This window comes from Vidua chalybeata, chromosome 7 (genome assembly GCF_026979565.1).
Source record: "Vidua chalybeata isolate OUT-0048 chromosome 7, bVidCha1 merged haplotype, whole genome shotgun sequence".
Lineage (NCBI taxonomy): Eukaryota > Metazoa > Chordata > Aves > Passeriformes > Viduidae > Vidua > Vidua chalybeata.
Genome location: NC_071536.1, coordinates 5,441,235 through 5,458,898, shown reverse-complemented (window position 1 = coordinate 5,458,898; position 17,664 = coordinate 5,441,235). Strand labels below are relative to the sequence as shown.

The 17,664-nt window shown below is 43.1% G+C and overlaps 1 protein-coding gene across 3 annotated transcripts in view; it reads left to right on the top strand.

Annotated features, from left to right (window-relative positions):
• Positions 1–17,664, top strand: part of UNC80 (unc-80 homolog, NALCN channel complex subunit) — a 126,812-nt gene that overhangs the window by 71,786 nt on the left and 37,362 nt on the right. For all 3 annotated transcript variants that reach the window (XM_053946992.1, XM_053946991.1, XM_053946990.1), the window contains 15 exons: positions 162–343; positions 712–843; positions 1,336–1,522; positions 2,533–2,664; positions 3,159–3,302; positions 4,639–4,739; positions 6,249–6,335; positions 7,089–7,272; positions 7,898–7,992; positions 8,853–8,942; positions 9,299–9,400; positions 10,780–10,960; positions 12,603–12,871; positions 16,309–16,443; positions 17,088–17,226. In XM_053946992.1, coding sequence (XP_053802967.1) covers positions 162–343; positions 712–843; positions 1,336–1,522; positions 2,533–2,664; positions 3,159–3,302; positions 4,639–4,739; positions 6,249–6,335; positions 7,089–7,272; positions 7,898–7,992; positions 8,853–8,942; positions 9,299–9,400; positions 10,780–10,960; positions 12,603–12,871; positions 16,309–16,443; positions 17,088–17,226 — 2,160 coding nt within the window. The remainder of the gene's footprint in view (positions 1–161; positions 344–711; positions 844–1,335; positions 1,523–2,532; positions 2,665–3,158; positions 3,303–4,638; positions 4,740–6,248; positions 6,336–7,088; positions 7,273–7,897; positions 7,993–8,852; positions 8,943–9,298; positions 9,401–10,779; positions 10,961–12,602; positions 12,872–16,308; positions 16,444–17,087; positions 17,227–17,664) is intronic.

The following is a 17,664-nucleotide window of genomic DNA, read 5'->3' as shown; positions in this document are numbered from 1 at the left end:
ATGAAGCAATACAGTTTTCTCTAGGTCTGGTAGGTTGGTGATCCTATTTATGGAGACAAGATGGGGTTTCTTTTGGTGTGGGTTTTTATACCTGCAGTTTTTCTTTGCCAAATAAACACATTATTTGGAAAAACAGGTGATCAGCTGTTGTCTCCCTGCAGCTGCCATGTTCCTGCTGTGTGCTGTGAAGGTGCCAGAGGCTGTTTCTGACATGCTGATGTCTGAATTTCACCATCCAGAAACAGTGCAAAGACTGAATGCTATTCTTAAATTTCACACGCTCTGGAGGTTCAGGTACCAAGTGTGGCCACGGATGGAAGAGGGAGCACAACAGATCTTCAAGGTAGATAAGACACATGAAGCTTAGTGGTGATATTTACAGCTTGCCTTGTGGGATAGATGTGTAATGACAGACTGCCATGAAATTTCCTGAAACTCTGTTTAGGGAAAAAAATGATTGTATAACTCTCACTAGTGGGGTAGGTGATATGAAGAAGTCCTGTATAAAATAGGGAAAATAAAATGGGGACTCAGGTCAGGAGATATGAGAGAAGATGTGTGTCATACATGGTGCTACAGTCCAGTGAAATACAGAGGTGGGAAAAAATTGGCAGAGTTAATTCATATCTTGGGTACTTGTGCTCATGTTCACTTAACAATATTGACAATAAGAGTTTGCTGTAACAAAATGTCTTTCATGGTTTTGTTTAGATTCCTCCTCCAAGTATAAACTTCACTCTGCCTTCTCCTGTGCTGGGGATGCCATCTGTGCCAATGTTTGACCCTCCCTGGGTCCCTCAGTGCAGTGGGAGTGTGCAGGATCCTATAAACGAAGATCAGTCGGTAAGCAGACATCCTGAGAGTAAGCACTGCTTTTTCTCTGTAGCAGCAAATTAAACCAAAAGTTGTGAGATTATTTCCCAGCTGGGAAAAAATCTAGTATAGTCTGTGTAGGACATAGAATTTTCTATGTGGGCATCAAGCTTTTCTGTTTATTCACTGAGGTACTGTACCCTGTGAGAGACACTGACTTACATCTTAGGAGCACACAGCTGCTCTCCCTCCAAGAGAAGATTTTTTCAATAGAACTGTCTGAGAGACAATTTAGTCTGCAGTGGTTCATATGGGGTCTCCTGGGAGGAGTTTGCACCAAAGCTTATTGTAGGTTTATTTCCAATAATTCTCCTGGTGAATCTCTGTTCAGCTGGCATTAGTTTGATTTATATTTAGAAACTGAGGTGCTGAATGTCACTGAGGTGAAGCCTTTGTCAGAAAATCTGTGTGCATCTTAACTATCAGCTTCAGGCTGGGTTTCTTGTCTCTTGCTCCCAACAGAAGTCATTTTCTGCCCGAGCTGTGTCACGTTCCCATCAGCGAGCTGAGCATATCCTGAAGAACCTGCAGCAGGAGGAAGAGAAGAAACGCCTGGGCCGAGAAGCCAGTCTTATCACTGCCATCCCCATCACTCAGGAGGCCTGCTACGAGCCCTCCTGTACACCAAGCTCTGAGCAGGAAGAAGAAGGTGTGTTCTGGGACCAGGAACTCCTTTCCAGCAACCTGAGAGCATTTCCCACAAACATAGAGCACTGCTTAGGGCAGTGATGTCCAGGAAAATTGATTTTTAGTGTTAGGAAGGTCCCAACCATGTCAACTTGTTGAAGAGTCCAAGTCATGGGGGAAAAGTGTATTTGAAAATTAGTACCAAAGAAGAGACAAAACCTTGGATGTATTGAGTTCTTACTGGGTGATAGACACCGACCCCATCTGCCCCAACTTCAGTGGAACTTGCCAGCATTTAACATCTCAAAGCTTACAGTTTCTTGCAGGATTTAACACAAGAGAATATGCAACACTAGGAATGAAATCTGTCTTCTAACTCTTTAATAATTAAAGGGTGGGAGGAATTGCTCTTTGGTTGTTATCCGTCTTAAGAAACAGAACTTAGGATATACTGAATTGCCCCTGGGGTTTTCTACCTTTGTGGTGAGTAGTGGGGGAGCCCAGGTGACCAGATCAAGCTCAGTACCAAACTTTCAGACAGCCAAAGTTACATGACAAGAGTCACAATAAGCTTAGTCTGTGGGTGAGGAGTTTTACTGGCCCAGGCTAACAGAGCACAAAGACTTCATTAAAGGCATTCCAAGGTATGTGCCATTAGGTGAGTAGAGAGTTGATGGGATCTAAGTATACACTGGAAAATCTGTGAGCAGAAATCCTAGTTCTTAAGGAAAACTAAGCACCAGCAACAATGATGGTTAACTGGGAGTGGATGAAAAGAAGTACAGAGCCAGCTCTGTTAAAATGTGATGCACCAGAGCACTAAACACTCTTATGGACCAATGTTCTGCTGTTTCCCAAAGCATGAGCAAATTACCTATCTGACTGATCTTTATAGCTGTTAAATTGTGGCTTCTGAGTGTTACCTGACTTGACTTTTCAGTGTTCTGATTGGGTTGCAATTGCTGTCCTTCAAAAAATTCCTTGAAGTCTGTTGGCTGGATCTGGATTGACATTTCCCATTCTCTTTGTCAGTAGAAGAAGTTGCCAACCTGGCCTCCCGCCGTCTCTCTGTGAGCCCGTCCTGCACCTCCAGTACCTCTCACAGGAATTACTCTTTCCGCCGTGGCTCTGTGTGGTCAGTGCGCTCAGCAGTCAGTGCAGAAGGTGGGTGACTTCACTTTGGAGCATTCCCTCCAAGATTTCATTCACTGGAAGCCTTTCCTGTTGACCCTTAAAGCCCTGGTGTTTCCTTTTGCCAAATACATTCCCAAGCTTGAGCTCCTTTATGATAAGTTACTGCCCTTCATTATTATATTCACCTCTGCTGTCACAATACTTTCTCTTGCCTCTCATGTTCTACTTGGAGAGTAGTGCTACAGGGAGCACTCTAGCTGAAAAAAAAAAAAAAAAAGGGATTTTATCAAAAGGAACTGGATTGCATACAAGAAAAGAAATGTAAATTGAAAAATTAATTCTTGATCAAGAAATTGGCTGGAGGCTCCATTTCTTGGTGGCAGCAGCAAACCTGTCATGCTTGCACAGTGAGCAGTGTTCTGATCTTTGTTCTGCGTGTAGAGCCACTAACATAAATGTTTCTCTAACCTGTCCGGATAGTAGCACAGTGTGTTCCCTAACTCCTCTTCCTCTTACTGCTCCAGATGAAGAACACACTACGGAGCACACTCCAAACCATCACGTGCCCCAGCCACCTCAGGCTGTGTTTCCAGCATGCATTTGTGCAGCAGTGCTCCCCATTGTCCATTTGATGGAAGATGGAGAAGTCCGGGAGGATGGAGTAGCTGGTATTGACCTCGATTCATCTTCAAGGGATCGTTGCTTAAGGATGGCAGAACCACTTTCAAAACTATTTGAATGTAGATTTAGAACAGAAATGTGTCTTTGTAGGGTTTTTCATTTTTATTTTCTACATAATTTGTGTTTGGGATTGAGGGGATTTTGCCTTTTCAGGATCCTAAAAAAGCCCCTAATTCAAAAGAAATAATGAGAAGCTGAAAAAAAAATCTACTGGGGGGATACAAGAATGGTAAGAGGCCTAAGACAAGTGTTCTTTGAGGAGTAATTGTAGAAGCTGGGCTTGTTTGGTGTGATGCAAAGGAAACAGAAGAACACTGACACTGACTTAGAGTTTACAACTTGGGAAGATCTGTTTAGAAATTTTGAAGGAAGTTAATCACCAGGATCATAATTTCTGTTGATTCTCCATGCACAGGGGTTTATCAAGCCCGGGCTTGTCATAGCTGTGGTTAACATACCTAGTGTAGGTGACAGTCCTGCTCCAAGCAGGGCTTGGACTGAAGATCTCTGGAGATCTATTCCCACTCATGTTTTTGCATTCCTATGACAAGCAGAAAGCCACCTATACATAGCCTGAACATTTTGGTTATGGTCTACGATGTCTTTGTAAACTACTAATATATTTCCTTGTATTTGTTTTATTGAAAGTGGTGATACATGGGGGGCTGCTCTGATTCCTTCATCTCTCACTCATCATGTCAGCTAGTTGTGCATTTAACTTCCTGCTCCATTTTGTATTCAGTTTTAGCTGTATGGAGCCAGCCCTTTAAACAATGTATGTGTGATTTTGTGATCAGGAGCTGAGTGCTGAAAACAAAATAACGAATAATTCTATGTTATTGTTGACCTTCCGAGGATTGCAAATAATTGCACTTCAGGGAGTTGATCATCAACACAATTCCCTGCTGACTATCTAATACTGTTCACCAACACCAGATCAAATCATTCTGTGAATCACCATGAAATTGAACTTATGTGCACAAACAAAAAAAGTACATGAATTTATATCTCTCAATTGCTGGATTTTGTCCATCTGGAGTTAAGAATCCAATCAGTTATTTCTTTATCATTCCTTAACAGTCATGAAGTGCTTCCAGTCATATCACCTGTAGTTAGGGAAGGTTCAAATACTAGACCTGTGATTATTATTACTGGGATCACTGCACTGGTTACCAGGAATTCCAGTACATTAAATGGTGGCTTGAGTGTTCAGTATAAAATATGACAGAGGAAGGAAGAAGATTAGGAAAGTTTTTTTTAAGTATACCAGTTCATGGCTTTTCCAAGAGACAATTCTGACCTGGTTTCCTTTCTCTCTTGCAGTAAGTGCTGTTGCCCAGCAGGTCCTGTGGAACTGCTTGATTGAAGACCCCTCCACAGTTCTGCGCCACTTCCTCGAGAAGCTCACCATCAGCAACCGACAGGTACCCTCTGCCCCTCCCCAGCAGGTGTAAGAATTCAGAGCAGGGGAGCACAGCTGCCAGCAGAGGCACTTTGTGGGCATCACTGGAGAAGGAATTTGCTATTATAGTGCAGCATCTCATCATTTGGCTTCAGTCTTTGTCCCCTAATGTAAACAGGACACGGCTGATTTGTCACCACTGAGGATCTGACTTGCTCCAAGCCAAGCTTTGAGCTGCTGTTTAGTGAACATGGCATAGGCAGTATTGCCTTCACTCATGCCACTCTGTTCAGGTTCTCTGCAAGATGGGGTGGCATTGTGTCTCTGTGGCTTATTAGACTGCTTCCAAGATTTAGAAAGAAGAAAAGCATGCTGGTTCTGACCGTGTAGAAGGCAGGGAAACTCTCAACTGCACTATCACTTTCTCAACTGCATATTTGGTGTATGGTATCAGTAGTATCACTGGCCTCAGCTTACAAGCCACTACCTAAGAACTGGCTCTAAAATGAATGTTAAACCTGAGAAATATCAGAAAAGGCTGTCCTTTTCCTCCTTGAGCAAGCAGGTGTTGGTGGACTTACTATTCCTGAGATTTCTCAGCCATCACCCACAAAGCTTTCATTTAAGGGAAGGTCATGTCTGTTTCACAGAATTGTTTGGGTTGGAAGCAACTTTAAATATCACATCCTTCCAGTCCCCCACTGCTGGCAGGGGTACCTTTTACTGCACCAGACTACTCAAACCCCCTTTGAATCTCCCCGTAAACACTTCCAGGGGTGGGGCATCCACAACATCTCTGGTCAGAGAGGTTGTTTGTTCAGTCCCTTTGAGAAGAAAGCTGTCATGTGTCCAGCATCAGAGGCCTCTGAGCCATTGCAAGCTGTTGTTTCACCATCTCTTCATAGGCCTGCTACGACCACAAGTAGAGAACACAGAGAACAGGTGTATTTTCCTACAGGTGTATCACTGGCATGGATTGTCCTGTGCATATCCATGCCTACAACACTGGCTCAAATCTGCTGTGGGGTTAGAGGATAAGGGCCATAGAAAACATTTGTGATGCCATCTCTCTCTTCAGCTGACAATGAGATTCTGTCCCTTCTATAATCCCTTCACACCATGAGGAATATCTTAGTTTACATTTAAGGCAGGCACTCTCCAAAATAAGGGAAGATAGAATCTGCCTCCCACCCTGCAGCCATACTGAGGTGAGATGAACTGGATTTCACAGATCATCTGGGATAACCACAGGGACAGCAGTGCACAATCAGTAGCATCACAGTCAGTACAAATTGCAACAGGAGGTTTTACCTCTCTGAGGTAAAATGGGAAAGACACTGGCCTGGATGCAGTGCCCTGGGCTCCCACTGCAATATGTGGGAGCAGTAACAGGTGTATAGTTTTACTTCATGCACTGAGAGACAAAGCTGGAAAAGGGACAAATGGGAAGAAACAAAGCAAGAAAGGAGAAAAGGGAGAAATCTGTTCTTCACTTTTTGGTGGGAATAAAAAACTTTCGCTTTTCTTCCAGGACGAACTGATGTATATGCTAAGGAAGCTTTTGTTGAACATTGGAGACTTTCCTGCCCAGACATCTCATATCCTCTTTAACTACTTGGTGAGTAGCTTGTGGGCCCACTGTGCAGCCCAGATCTCTCCTCTGCCTTCCTGTGTGCAATAAATGCACTTTATTTTTCTTATATAGCTCATACTTGCTCCTGGTTGTGGGTGGAAGTCACCAGGCTTCCACTAGCCTTTCTGGCCTTCTGGGGAGAGGAAAAGGAACCTTTCTGTTTTCATTAAACCCCTAAGCAACCTGTCATGGATTTCTGAACTGAACCACAGTCAATGAGTTGAAGACAATTAGAAGGGTCCCAGCACCAGAAACCTTTAATTATTTTACTTAATTTGGGTTCAGAAAGTGCTTTGCTGATAGACAGTCCTCTTGGAGCAGATTTAGCAACTTCTTTCAAGACTGTGGACAAATGTAGTTAGGAGCTGAGGCAGACAAGGTGTATGTTTCTCCAGGGAGACTTCTGTAGTTTGTGAGTTGTTTACATGGCAGCACTTCAGAGCATATAGAATAGGAAATCTCTAGCTGCAGACATTCTCCCTTTTCTTCATCTGGAGTGGCTTTAAGCTATACTGCAGGAGTACATTTTGCCCCCAATCCTCATGATCTCTAGAAAAAGGAAGAATATTGCAGGCAGATTGTTCTTTAACATGTATAAAATTTCAGGATGAAAGTTTAATGAGTTTATCCCCATGAATGAAGAAAGGGAGAACAATACTGTTATTCTGTGTTTAAACAATGCTCTGCACAGTTAAAAGAGTGTGTCCACCTGATATTCCTCTTACTTACTACCTGCAGGTAGGATTGATCATGTATTTTGTACGGACTCCATGTGAATGGGGCATGGATGCCATTTCTGCCACTCTTACCTTCCTTTGGGAAGTGGTGGGTTATGTTGAAGGACTCTTCTTCAAGGATCTCAAACAGACCATGAAGAAGGAACAGTGTGAAGTGAAGCTGCTGGTGACTGCCTCAATGCCAGGTATAAAACACAAGTCTTTAAATCTCCTTTACTTCAAAGTTTGTAGCCCACTTTACCAAAAATAAGATACATCAGAACCAGATCAGAAAAAAACCTGTTACAAATGGCTGCATATTTTAAGGCAATTTTCCTTCAGTTGAGTAGTCAGTCAGTAAATTCTACTGCTGATTACTTGGTATTCAGAAAACCACTTTAAGAGCTCTAAAAGAAGCAACTGAAAAGTGAATTAGAACAGTATTTCAACCCAGAGCTTTGTGCCAGCTGGGCTGTGAAAGGCTGGCAGGAGCATTACTGTAAATCTCTACCATTCAGACTCTGGGCATCATGAGTCAGACGAGATATCTTGCTGATAAACAGGTTTGACCTTTTGTGTGTGTTTCTTCCTCAGAGCTGACAGTTGCTGCTAAAGTCAGCTCATCCTTTAAGAACAGATGAAAGATCAATTTCTCATTAAACTGTGGAAGTGTGAGAGTATGTTAACACTGCTTAATAGTTCCAGAGAGGACTCGCTTAGTCTCCCTGTCCAGGAATGAATTTCAAGTACCATTCTTCCTCCATGGGAAATCTCCTTAAATTGAGTTAATTAAAGAGGTCAGGTTGAATGCAACAACTTTTCTTCCTCTAGGCACAAAAACCCTTGTTGTGCACGGACAGAATGAGTGTGACATCCCAACACAGTTACCAGTCCACGAGGACACGCAGTTTGAGGCTCTCCTGAAGGTAGGAGTGAATTTTTGAGTGGACAAACTGCTTACATTTTCCTGCCATAGCTGGATGCCAGCAATCCATTCTGCCTGATCATCCTGTCCCAGCATCAGGGAGGGAAATTCTGCTCACAAGCATCTTTGTGTCCCTGTGAGGGGAGCTTGGTTGCAATAAGCAGGATCCCACGTTTAAGGATAATAGAAATGCTCTGAACTCAAACCTCACAAATGCAACTACATTTGGAGACACTGCAGCTTTTGGGTATTTGCTGTATACTTTTTCTAAATAACACAAATCATTTAAATATTTGGTTTTATCAACACTAGAGCTGAGAGATTGATCAAGATCAGAGTGAAAATGATGGTTCAGTAGCCACAACAATATTCTGGTATCCAGGAGCTATGCGGTCACTTTCTGCCAAAAATTTCCTGGATGGTTTTAATTGAGCCACATAGGAAACAGATTTGTAAAAGCCTTCAGTTTGTCTGACTGTGTTAAATTTTACTGGGAATCACATCTCAGTGTTTTGAAAGGTCAGAACTTCAGTGTCTCTGCATATCACCTATCACTAAGTCTTGATAAATACCCAGGGCCATGTGGCTCATACAGGCAGACAAATATGTGTGATATCAAGATAAGCAACACCAGTCTTCAGGATTATGATGTCAGCATGCCTTGATTATCACAAAAATACTCAGGTACTTCATGATAAAAAAATTAAATAAATAATTAAAGCCACTACACTGTGCCAGTCTGATTGAGGCATCTGTTTGTGCCTTTATAGATTATTAGATGGATATTCTTCTTTTGGATGTTGTGGTATTTGTACAAAACAATTAAAAAGTAACAGGATATTTTGATTTCTTTCTTTTCAGGAGTGTTTGGAGTTTTTTAACATACCTGAAACTCAGTCTTCTCATTATTTTTTAATGGATAAGCGTTGGAATCTCATTCATTACAACAAGGTAAGGCAAAGATCAAGTCCATGTGACTTCTCATCTTGCTTCTTTTTAAACACCAGGGTTATCTAAAGGAGAACAAACATCCTATAAATAGAGTTCTGTCTGTGGGCACCACATCTTTCGTTTTGTATGGTGAAAGATTGGAATTTGAGAGAAGAGGGAAGAGGCAGAAGACGAGAATTTCTAGTTTTCTTAGAAAAGATCAAATTTCTCTTCTGTTTATGCTCTTTCATGATGCCTGACACTGTCTGAAAGCCCCTGCCCTTCAGAAAGGGCTAAAGGGCCCTTTATTCCACTCAGTTGAGTGATGCCATAGTGATTACATGTGTTTAAAATACACTTTTTTCCTTTCCTGGCAGACCTACGTCCGTGATATTTATCCTTTCCGGAGGTCAGTTTCTCCCCAGCTCAACCTGGTGCAGATGCATCCAGAAAAGGGTCAAGAGCTCATTCAGAAACAGGTAACTCACTGTCACCAAATACCTCTTCCCAGAAACAAACCCTGAAAAGAATTTTTTTTTTCCTTTTGAAGGCTTTCCATCATGCTGCATGCAGATCAAGAGCTTTGCTGGAGAAGTAGCAATCCGTGTGAAATCTGCCTTGGGGCCATATACACTGTACATTATTGCAGGAAGATTAGAGTGGGATGTGAATTCCCCTCTCCCCCACTCTGTGCAGCCAGTTTCCTTTTAGTGAATCATTTTGGAGAAAATTTACAAAAGGATGTGCGGGAATGTGCTTAAACATTATTCATTTGGTATTAACAGTTGTAGCCAAAAAACAGCTATTGCAGTTGTGTTCTTACTGAGAGTAGGAAAAAATATCATCAGGAGTGGTTATAAAAGGCAGCTATAAAGCTGCTTAAGAGCTACTAGCTGCTAAAATAGTGGAAAATAAAGTCAATGCCATCTCATATGTGTATGGCACAGAATAGGACAATATTTCATGTGCTGCATCTGTCAGTAGAAAGTCAATAAAAATCTGAAATTACTTGAGATCAACTTGGTTGCTTCTCTATCAGAAATAACTCTGGTTCTAGGAAGTGTCCCACAAATAAATGAGTTTAATACACTCTACATGATCCAAAAATACTTAAATGGGCTTCATATTTGTGTCAGGGCATTATTTTGCTCTCCACATTTTTATATTTAGAGCAGTTAGAGCCCAAAATACTTCTAAGGTAAAACTTGTATCATACATTTGCTAGCCTCTCTCTAGTCATGCAAGATGTTGCTGGAAAACATCCAACTTCAGCAAAGAAAGCAACACTGTAGTAAGCACCACTGAGCAGCAAAAAAAGTACTTTTTTACTTGGACAAGTACTTGCTTTGTTTTATTGACTACTTTTCTTTTGCAATTATACATATATTTTCCATGGCCAATGTCTTATCCCAGAAGGTAGATAGGAATTCCAAGTTCTTGTTGACTATAGTCTAAGGCCTAGAAGAGAGGAAATACAGACATGGGGCTTTCAGCTTGGAGTTGGTTTCTCTGACCACCTTGGGGCTTACATTAATCTACAGAAAAACCCATGGCAAAGTTGAAAATTGTTCCCCAACCACTAGGGTCCTCCAGAAGACTGAAATGGAAAGCGATGTTAGAACCATTTTTACAAACACAGGCCACCTTTGCAGACCTGGGCTGGAGAACAGTGGCACACAAATTCTAGTGAGAGGGTGCAGCACCAGCCCTGTGAATTTCACCGTGATCCTCTGAGCCATGAGCGCAGCATCCCTCGGACCAGAGCAAGCCGTAGAAATGAACCTGCTGAAGTGCACGGGCATCTTAAAGAGCTTTTGGATTAGGCTGATGTAGATCTTTGTCTCTTTTTCCCTGCCAGGTGTTCACCCGCAAGCTGGAGGAGGTGGGGCGGGTGCTGTTCCTGATCTCCCTGACGCAGAAGATCCCTCCAGCCCACAAGCAGTCCCACGTGTCCATGCTCCAGGAGGATCTCCTCCGCCTGCCCTCCTTCCCCCGCAGTGCCATTGATGCCGAGTTCTCGCTCTTCAGTGACCCCCACGGTATGATCCCCTGGCAGCTCTCCTGGAGCGCTGGGCAAGGCCCAGGTTTCACTTGATGCCTCAGGGTTTAGTTTTTATATTTTTCAGATTCTGTGCTGCTTTAGTGTGTGGGTCTGGGCTTCATATAAGGGGATGGTGAGCTCTCTTCACAGAGCAGGGAAACAAAACAATTCCTTCTCAAGGACAGCTGATCCAAATCTCAGGCCCAAGAGCATAAACAAGGGTGGACAGAAGAGAGGAAAACAAGAAGGATGGGACTTCATGGGCTGGAGCTGTAATTGGACAATTAGCTCCAATATGCTAATGGTCCAAAACTTATAAAAATGTGAAATCTCGTGACCAAGCCCTCTTTTGATTCCATCTTGGAGCCATCTGGGTAGAGCCACGACTGCGGCTCTGGTACTGCCAGGGTGTAGCCTTTGAAGGCACTTCAGTAAATATCCTCTTTATTCCTCTTAACTCTATCTAGCCTCTGTTCCAGCCCCATAAGGCTTCACAGTGAGGGCTTCATTTGCCTTAGAAACACACAGGCTTGCAGCTTTTCTGGAAGCTGATGAATCTCTTCCTGGGGAAACTGATACAGAGCAGTTGGTTTGTAAGCACAGGAGCGGAAAAGGCTTCACTGTTAGAATTCTCCAGACAAGGCTACTTGCTTTGGACCCAAATGAGAATAAGTTTTAATTGACTATTAAAATTATGCATGAGACTACCTAAAAAGGACTGCTCAAACTCCTTTGCCATTTGCTTTGAGGAATCGTCCTTGACATCCAAGGAAGACTGGGCAGCTTCTGCAGCGGGGGTAAAGAAACTGTCCACACAGAAACTTTGCTCTGGATGTAAAGCAGGGTTTCCAGCCTGATGTTAAATAGGTTAAATAGGCTATTGTTGCACAGTGGTAAGCATTGGCAAGTTCTGTACCAGCCCTAAAGGTGCTTGATTTCAGAAGCATTATTGTAACCCTGCATCAGTTTCCTGTAATGTGTGGCACACCTGGGACGTAAAACCTGAGCATAAATCTGCACAGCCACTGTGAGGGCAGATGATGCATGTACAAGCTCAGATCTTCCACTTTTTAAGGGAAGAGTGTCCAACCAGCAGATTAATGAACTGTGTGATATTTATCGATGTCACTGTTGAGGCAGAACGGGAATGATGAAGACTCCAAGTCAGAAGGCGAGAAGAGAACTCAACTGATTTATTTCAAATACATAAGTCATTTTATAGAGCACATCTTGCAGACCAATTTCATTGGTCTTAAAGTAAAACCATCTCACACCATTGGTGCTCTGTGAATGACGCACGGTGGCAGAACATATCTATAAACAATGTGAACAACAAGAGAGAATGAATTATTTACATTCCTTTCCAACCGTTTCCCAGGCTCAGCCTGGTAGAAATCTCTCCTTTTCTCTCTGACTGAACTGAGAATATCCATGTATCATTCTTCATCTTCATATTGATGCTTTAAATCGAGGTTTGCTGAAGCCCTGTGAGCACTTAAAGAAACACAGGATGGGTGAAATAATTTTTAAAAGGCAGAAGGATGGTCATTGTTCTGGGATGGTTCTTTGCAGCGAGGTGAGGCTGGCTGTGGTGGACAGAGCTGACTGCTGTTGCTGTTGATTGCTCTTCTCCCCTGCAGCTGGCAAAGAGCTCTTTGGCCTGGACACCCTTCAGAAAAGCTTGTGGATTAAGCTGCTGGAAGAGATGTTCCTTGGCATGCCCAGCGAGTTCCCATGGGGGGATGAGATCATGCTGTTCCTGAACGTGTTCAACGGTGCCCTGATCCTGCACCCCGAGGACAGTGCCCTGCTGAGGCAGTACGCTGCCACGGTCATCAACACGGCCGTGCACTTCAACCACCTCTTCTCCCTCAGCGGCTACCAGTGGGTGCTGCCCAGCATGCTGCAGGTGAGCCCTGCCCAGGGAACGCTGCCGTGTCCTGCTGACAGAGAGCAGCTGCAGGTCAGACCTGGGCAAGAGATTCTTGAGAAGAACTTCCCGTGAGTTCTTCCCCGTGAGCGTGCTGAGGCCCTGGCACAGCTTGCCCAGAGCAGCTGTGGCTGCCCCGTCCCTGTGAGTGTTCAAGGTCAGCTTGAACAGGGCTTGGAGCAGCCTGGGAGAGTGGAAGGTGTCCCTGCCCATGGCACTGGGTGGAACTGGATGGTTTTTAAAGTCCCTTCCAACCATCCTGTGATTCCATGATGGAATTGGTACCTAACAGGGAAACTCTGATCTGCTGAGTCCTCACGAGAGCTTTTAGATTCCCCAAGAAGGCAACAGTGGGATGGCCCAAATTAGCTTTCTGTTTCCTACTTGAGTAAATTACTAATTTTTCTGTTCTCCTTTGTGTTAAGTAAATAAATGTCTGTTTTCCTTTCTCTGTACTTCCACACAGAAGTGTGAAATTCCTGGGCAATTTTTGGACCTTGGGCATATCTCCATGGTTTTTGCTTTGGGGATGGCTAAAGTTTGGGAAATAGTTGAAATATCTGGATTTACTACTTGCTAATTGAAACTAAATTATATTCACTTTTAAGTATGAAAATAACTCAAAACGTTTATGAAAAATTGCATGTTTTTTCTTGTGAGTGATGACAAATATTGAAGTGTCAGAGGTGGAGTTTCTCTTCACTTCCAGATGAAGAAGTGGGCCTCTTTTCCTGTTGATTCTCGAAAAAAAAAATCAGCTACTGAAAATAAAACAAAAAATAGTTCTTTTACAGGTAGAAAGCATTATTTCTGTAGGGCTCAAAGGCAGTATCTAAGTAGAAATTTAGTATTATAATGCAAATACAGAAAAGAAGAATCCCCATACATGTTCATTTTCACATAGTTAAGAGAGAACAGTAATTGGACCCAGTGATTACTTTAGCTATCTAAACAAGCTCTGTAGTAACTTAAAAGTCTGATATCCTGCCTTACATGATCAGATAAGTATGAATTGGATCCAGGTCAGTAGTGCATGGGTTTAATAATGAGAAACAAGACATTTTGAAATAAAATAGCCTAATAACATTATTTGAAGTGGTCAACAGTAACCATTCAGTCCTGCAAAGGATTCTCCCTTCATTTTCACTTCATATTGAGAGAAATCAGTTTGTAATTCTTTCCTATCCTCACCCTCAATTACTGTCAACTACTGAATTACTAAAATACCACACCTGGGAGGTAAAAAAGCGATTCCAAAAGAAAATGCAAGTGTTTCTGAGCTTGCTTGGTTTTGCAGACTTTAATTTCTCTGTGCCAGGCACCCAAGATCAGTTGGTTAGTTTGTGCTCAATTCTTTCACCACTTCTGGGCTTGATCCAGCTGCTAATTGACTCTCATTTCCCGATGCATACACACCCATTTCCCCACACTGTTCTTTGGTGCAGGTTTTTCTACTTTCCTTGCTAAAATGCATATACAGTTAATTATTTCCCTTTTCTAAGGTAAATGAGATATTGCTGGTAATTGATGGGCCTCATCCCCATGCTAGAGGGTTCTGGTTGTGTGAAAGCCAGGCTAATTTTCTCAGCCTACCAGGGCACTGAGAAGTCTCTGCAGAGGTCTCACACAGAGTTGTTCCTAGGAATTCAGACTGCTTACATAACTGAGAAACAAATCCCACAAATTGGCAACATATTCTCTGCATGGTTCAATGGCCAGCCCTGAAGGAAATGCCACTCTAAAAAACTTAAAATATTTTAAAAGTGGGTGGCGCTGTCACTGTGGCGGAGGACAGAGTAGGAGTACAAATCACCATGACAAACTAGAAATGGAGTCTGAAAAAAAAAGAAAAAAACCCAAACTTAGGTTAGACTACTTTTGAATCATCAGCCACAGAATATGGGAAGGAAAGTAACTGATTTAGTGGCACCTCTGCAGGACAGAATGTTGGAATTATAGATCTGAGGCCAGACATGAATCAACAGCACCCTTCTGCTGAAAGATAGAAGAGAAAAATATCTCAAATGCCAGTCTGGGGTGACTATACAGATTTGTATCTTGTGAAAAACATGGAATAATTCTGCTTTCAGTATCAGTGATCCTCACTGGAAATACTGGCTCTATCCAGCTCAGAGAAAGCATCAGTTAACCCAAGAGACTGCAGGAAAACAGGGATGTTCATGTAGAAAACATGTCTTGTGAGAAAGGACTGGAAGATCTGATTAACTGAAAAATAGGAAGATTCAGAAAGAAAGCACTAACTAGCTTCTAACAAGTGCTTCTAGGAAGGAGAGAGAAGCAATCAACCTCAATATGTAGGACAAAAAATATTGGACTAATAATGAGAGGAACGTTCAAGCATGAAAAGCAAACTTTTTCCTAAGGATATTTTTGTCCATGTGTCTTGGTTTGAAAAGACAGGTGTCTGCAGGAGCCTCCCTTGAAATGGAAAATGTAAACCCTCTCCCTGCAATTTATTATAAATTTTCAATTATAAATTGAAATTAAGGGGCTCTCAGGCAAAGATATGGGAGTAGGAACAACTTAATAGGAAAATTAAATTTAATAGGAAAATTTAAAATACAAATGCAATAGTACAGGCAAAAAAAACAAAAAACAAAAAAAAAAAAAAAAAAAAACCAAAACAACAAAAAAAAACCAAACCACTGCCAGAGTGAGAACAGGAGCTGACCCCCTGTGGGTCAGGGTGGTGGCAGCAGTGCCATTCCATGGTGGCTCAGCCCTCCTGCAGTGCCAGCTGTGCTTCTGCTGGAGCAGGATCCTGGACAAGGCTGGAGTTTTCCTCTGAAGCTCCAGGACTGCTGGAGATGGGCCTGGGCTTCCTCTGGGAGTGCAGTGGGGAAGAAAGCTGCTCCTCTGGGAATGCAGTGGGGCAGAAAGCTGCTCCTCTGGGAATGCAGTGGGGAAGAAAGCTGCTCCTCTGGGAATGCAGTGGGGAAGAAAGCTGCTCCTCTGGGAATGCAGTGGGCAAAGGCTGCTGTGGTGTTGCAGGAGTCAGATTGTATCCAGGTAGGAATGCTTGGCTCCTCCCCTGGGCAGAGCATCTCCCCGTGGGATGATGGAATTTTCTCAGCCATGCAGGGACACTCAGTGGCCATGAACAGAAGAGATCTCCTGGAGGGAGGATTGGTTGTGGAAGAGATAAAGAAAACTGCCCAATGAACAGGAGAGAACTGCCCCAGCTCTGACAGATGGTGATAGAATGCACAGCCCCAGCCATGTCTTGTAATCTAAGACACCATGAAATGCATTGCCAGGGAGGGGTGGTGCAGTCTCCATCTTTATCAGAGTGTTAGACAAACCTATCAGGAATGCTGGTGCTGTAGTTGGTCCAACCTGGGGTCAGGAGGTGAAGAGTTGGAGCAGTGCCTCCATGTCCTTTTCCACGTGCTCAGGTGTACTCCGACTACGAGAGCAACCCCCAGCTGCGCCAGGCCATCGAGTTCGCGTGCCGCCAGTTCTACGTCCTGCACCGCAAGCCCTTCATCCTGCAGCTCTTTGCCAGTGTGGCCCCTCTCCTGGAGTTCCCTGTGAGTCACAACCATCCTCCTGTCTTGGGGGGAAGCCTGTGTGTGCAGCCACCTCCCATCAGAGGTCACAGGCAGAGAACACTCGGTGCTGCACAGAACCAGGTTGCCACTTATTTCTGCACATTTCTGTGCATCACTTGAAGCAGCAGGGTGCTGAGATGGCAGGCTGCTGGTGTCCAGGCCACTAAATGTGGTCTCACTTTAAATTTCTGTGTATAAATATATTATAAAAGGACAATAATGGCTTATGACTCTTTACATGCAAATCCATTCTTAGAATCCAGTAATAGGAATTACAAGCTTAAAGCCAAGTTTTAGCACATGTGGCATCTAAGACTAGATTAGTCATGTTTGAAAATATTCCTTAATTATGATCTAACATTTTAGACATGTTAATGGGATCTTAATTTGAAGTGGGGCACTGCCAGCACACCTATCTTTGTCCTGCACAGGGCAGCAAAGATGTGTGTGCAGTTTTCACATCCTGCTCCCACTGTGGCATCAGTCTGTTGAGTCAGGCAAGGCTCACTGGTTGAAAGCAATGAGCTCTTGAACTCCAGGTGGACCCTTTGTCGAAAGCAAAGGTTGTCCACACCTCCAGATGATCATTCCTGGGATGACATGAATATCTCTTGTTGGAACAGGATGCTACAAACAATGGGACCAGCAAAGGAGTGTCAGCTCAGTGCCTGTTTGACCTGCTGCAGTCTTTGGAGGGAGATACTCCAGACATTTTGGACATCTTAGAGCTGGTGAAAGCAGAAAAGCCTCTCAAGTCATTAGGTAATAGTAAAGCATCCTGTATTCAGTAATTATGGTTTATTATTTATTGATTCAAGACGGATTTCTTCAGAGCCCTTCTCTTCTTTAGGAATGTCCTATCTGTTTGCTGTGCCTCATGGGGCTTTTAAGACTGGCTTTATCACCATCACCCTTTTGATATTTTCTGCAGGAGGGGAATTATTAATTAATTTTATTCCAAAGCTACTTTTTCTGCTTTAAGCCTTCTAGTCTAAGACTAGCCTCTGGCATTTTGAATTTTAACATGTGTGAGTGAAGAATAAAGATGCCTGATAAACTGTATTATGCTGACAGGATCAGTGTCATCCTCTGCTCTGCTCCGTGTGGACAGGAAACAAAAGCATCCTCTCCCGTGGGCAGACTGTGACTAGCACATGATGATGGACACAATTCAGACATCCAGCAGTGCTGAGCTCCTGA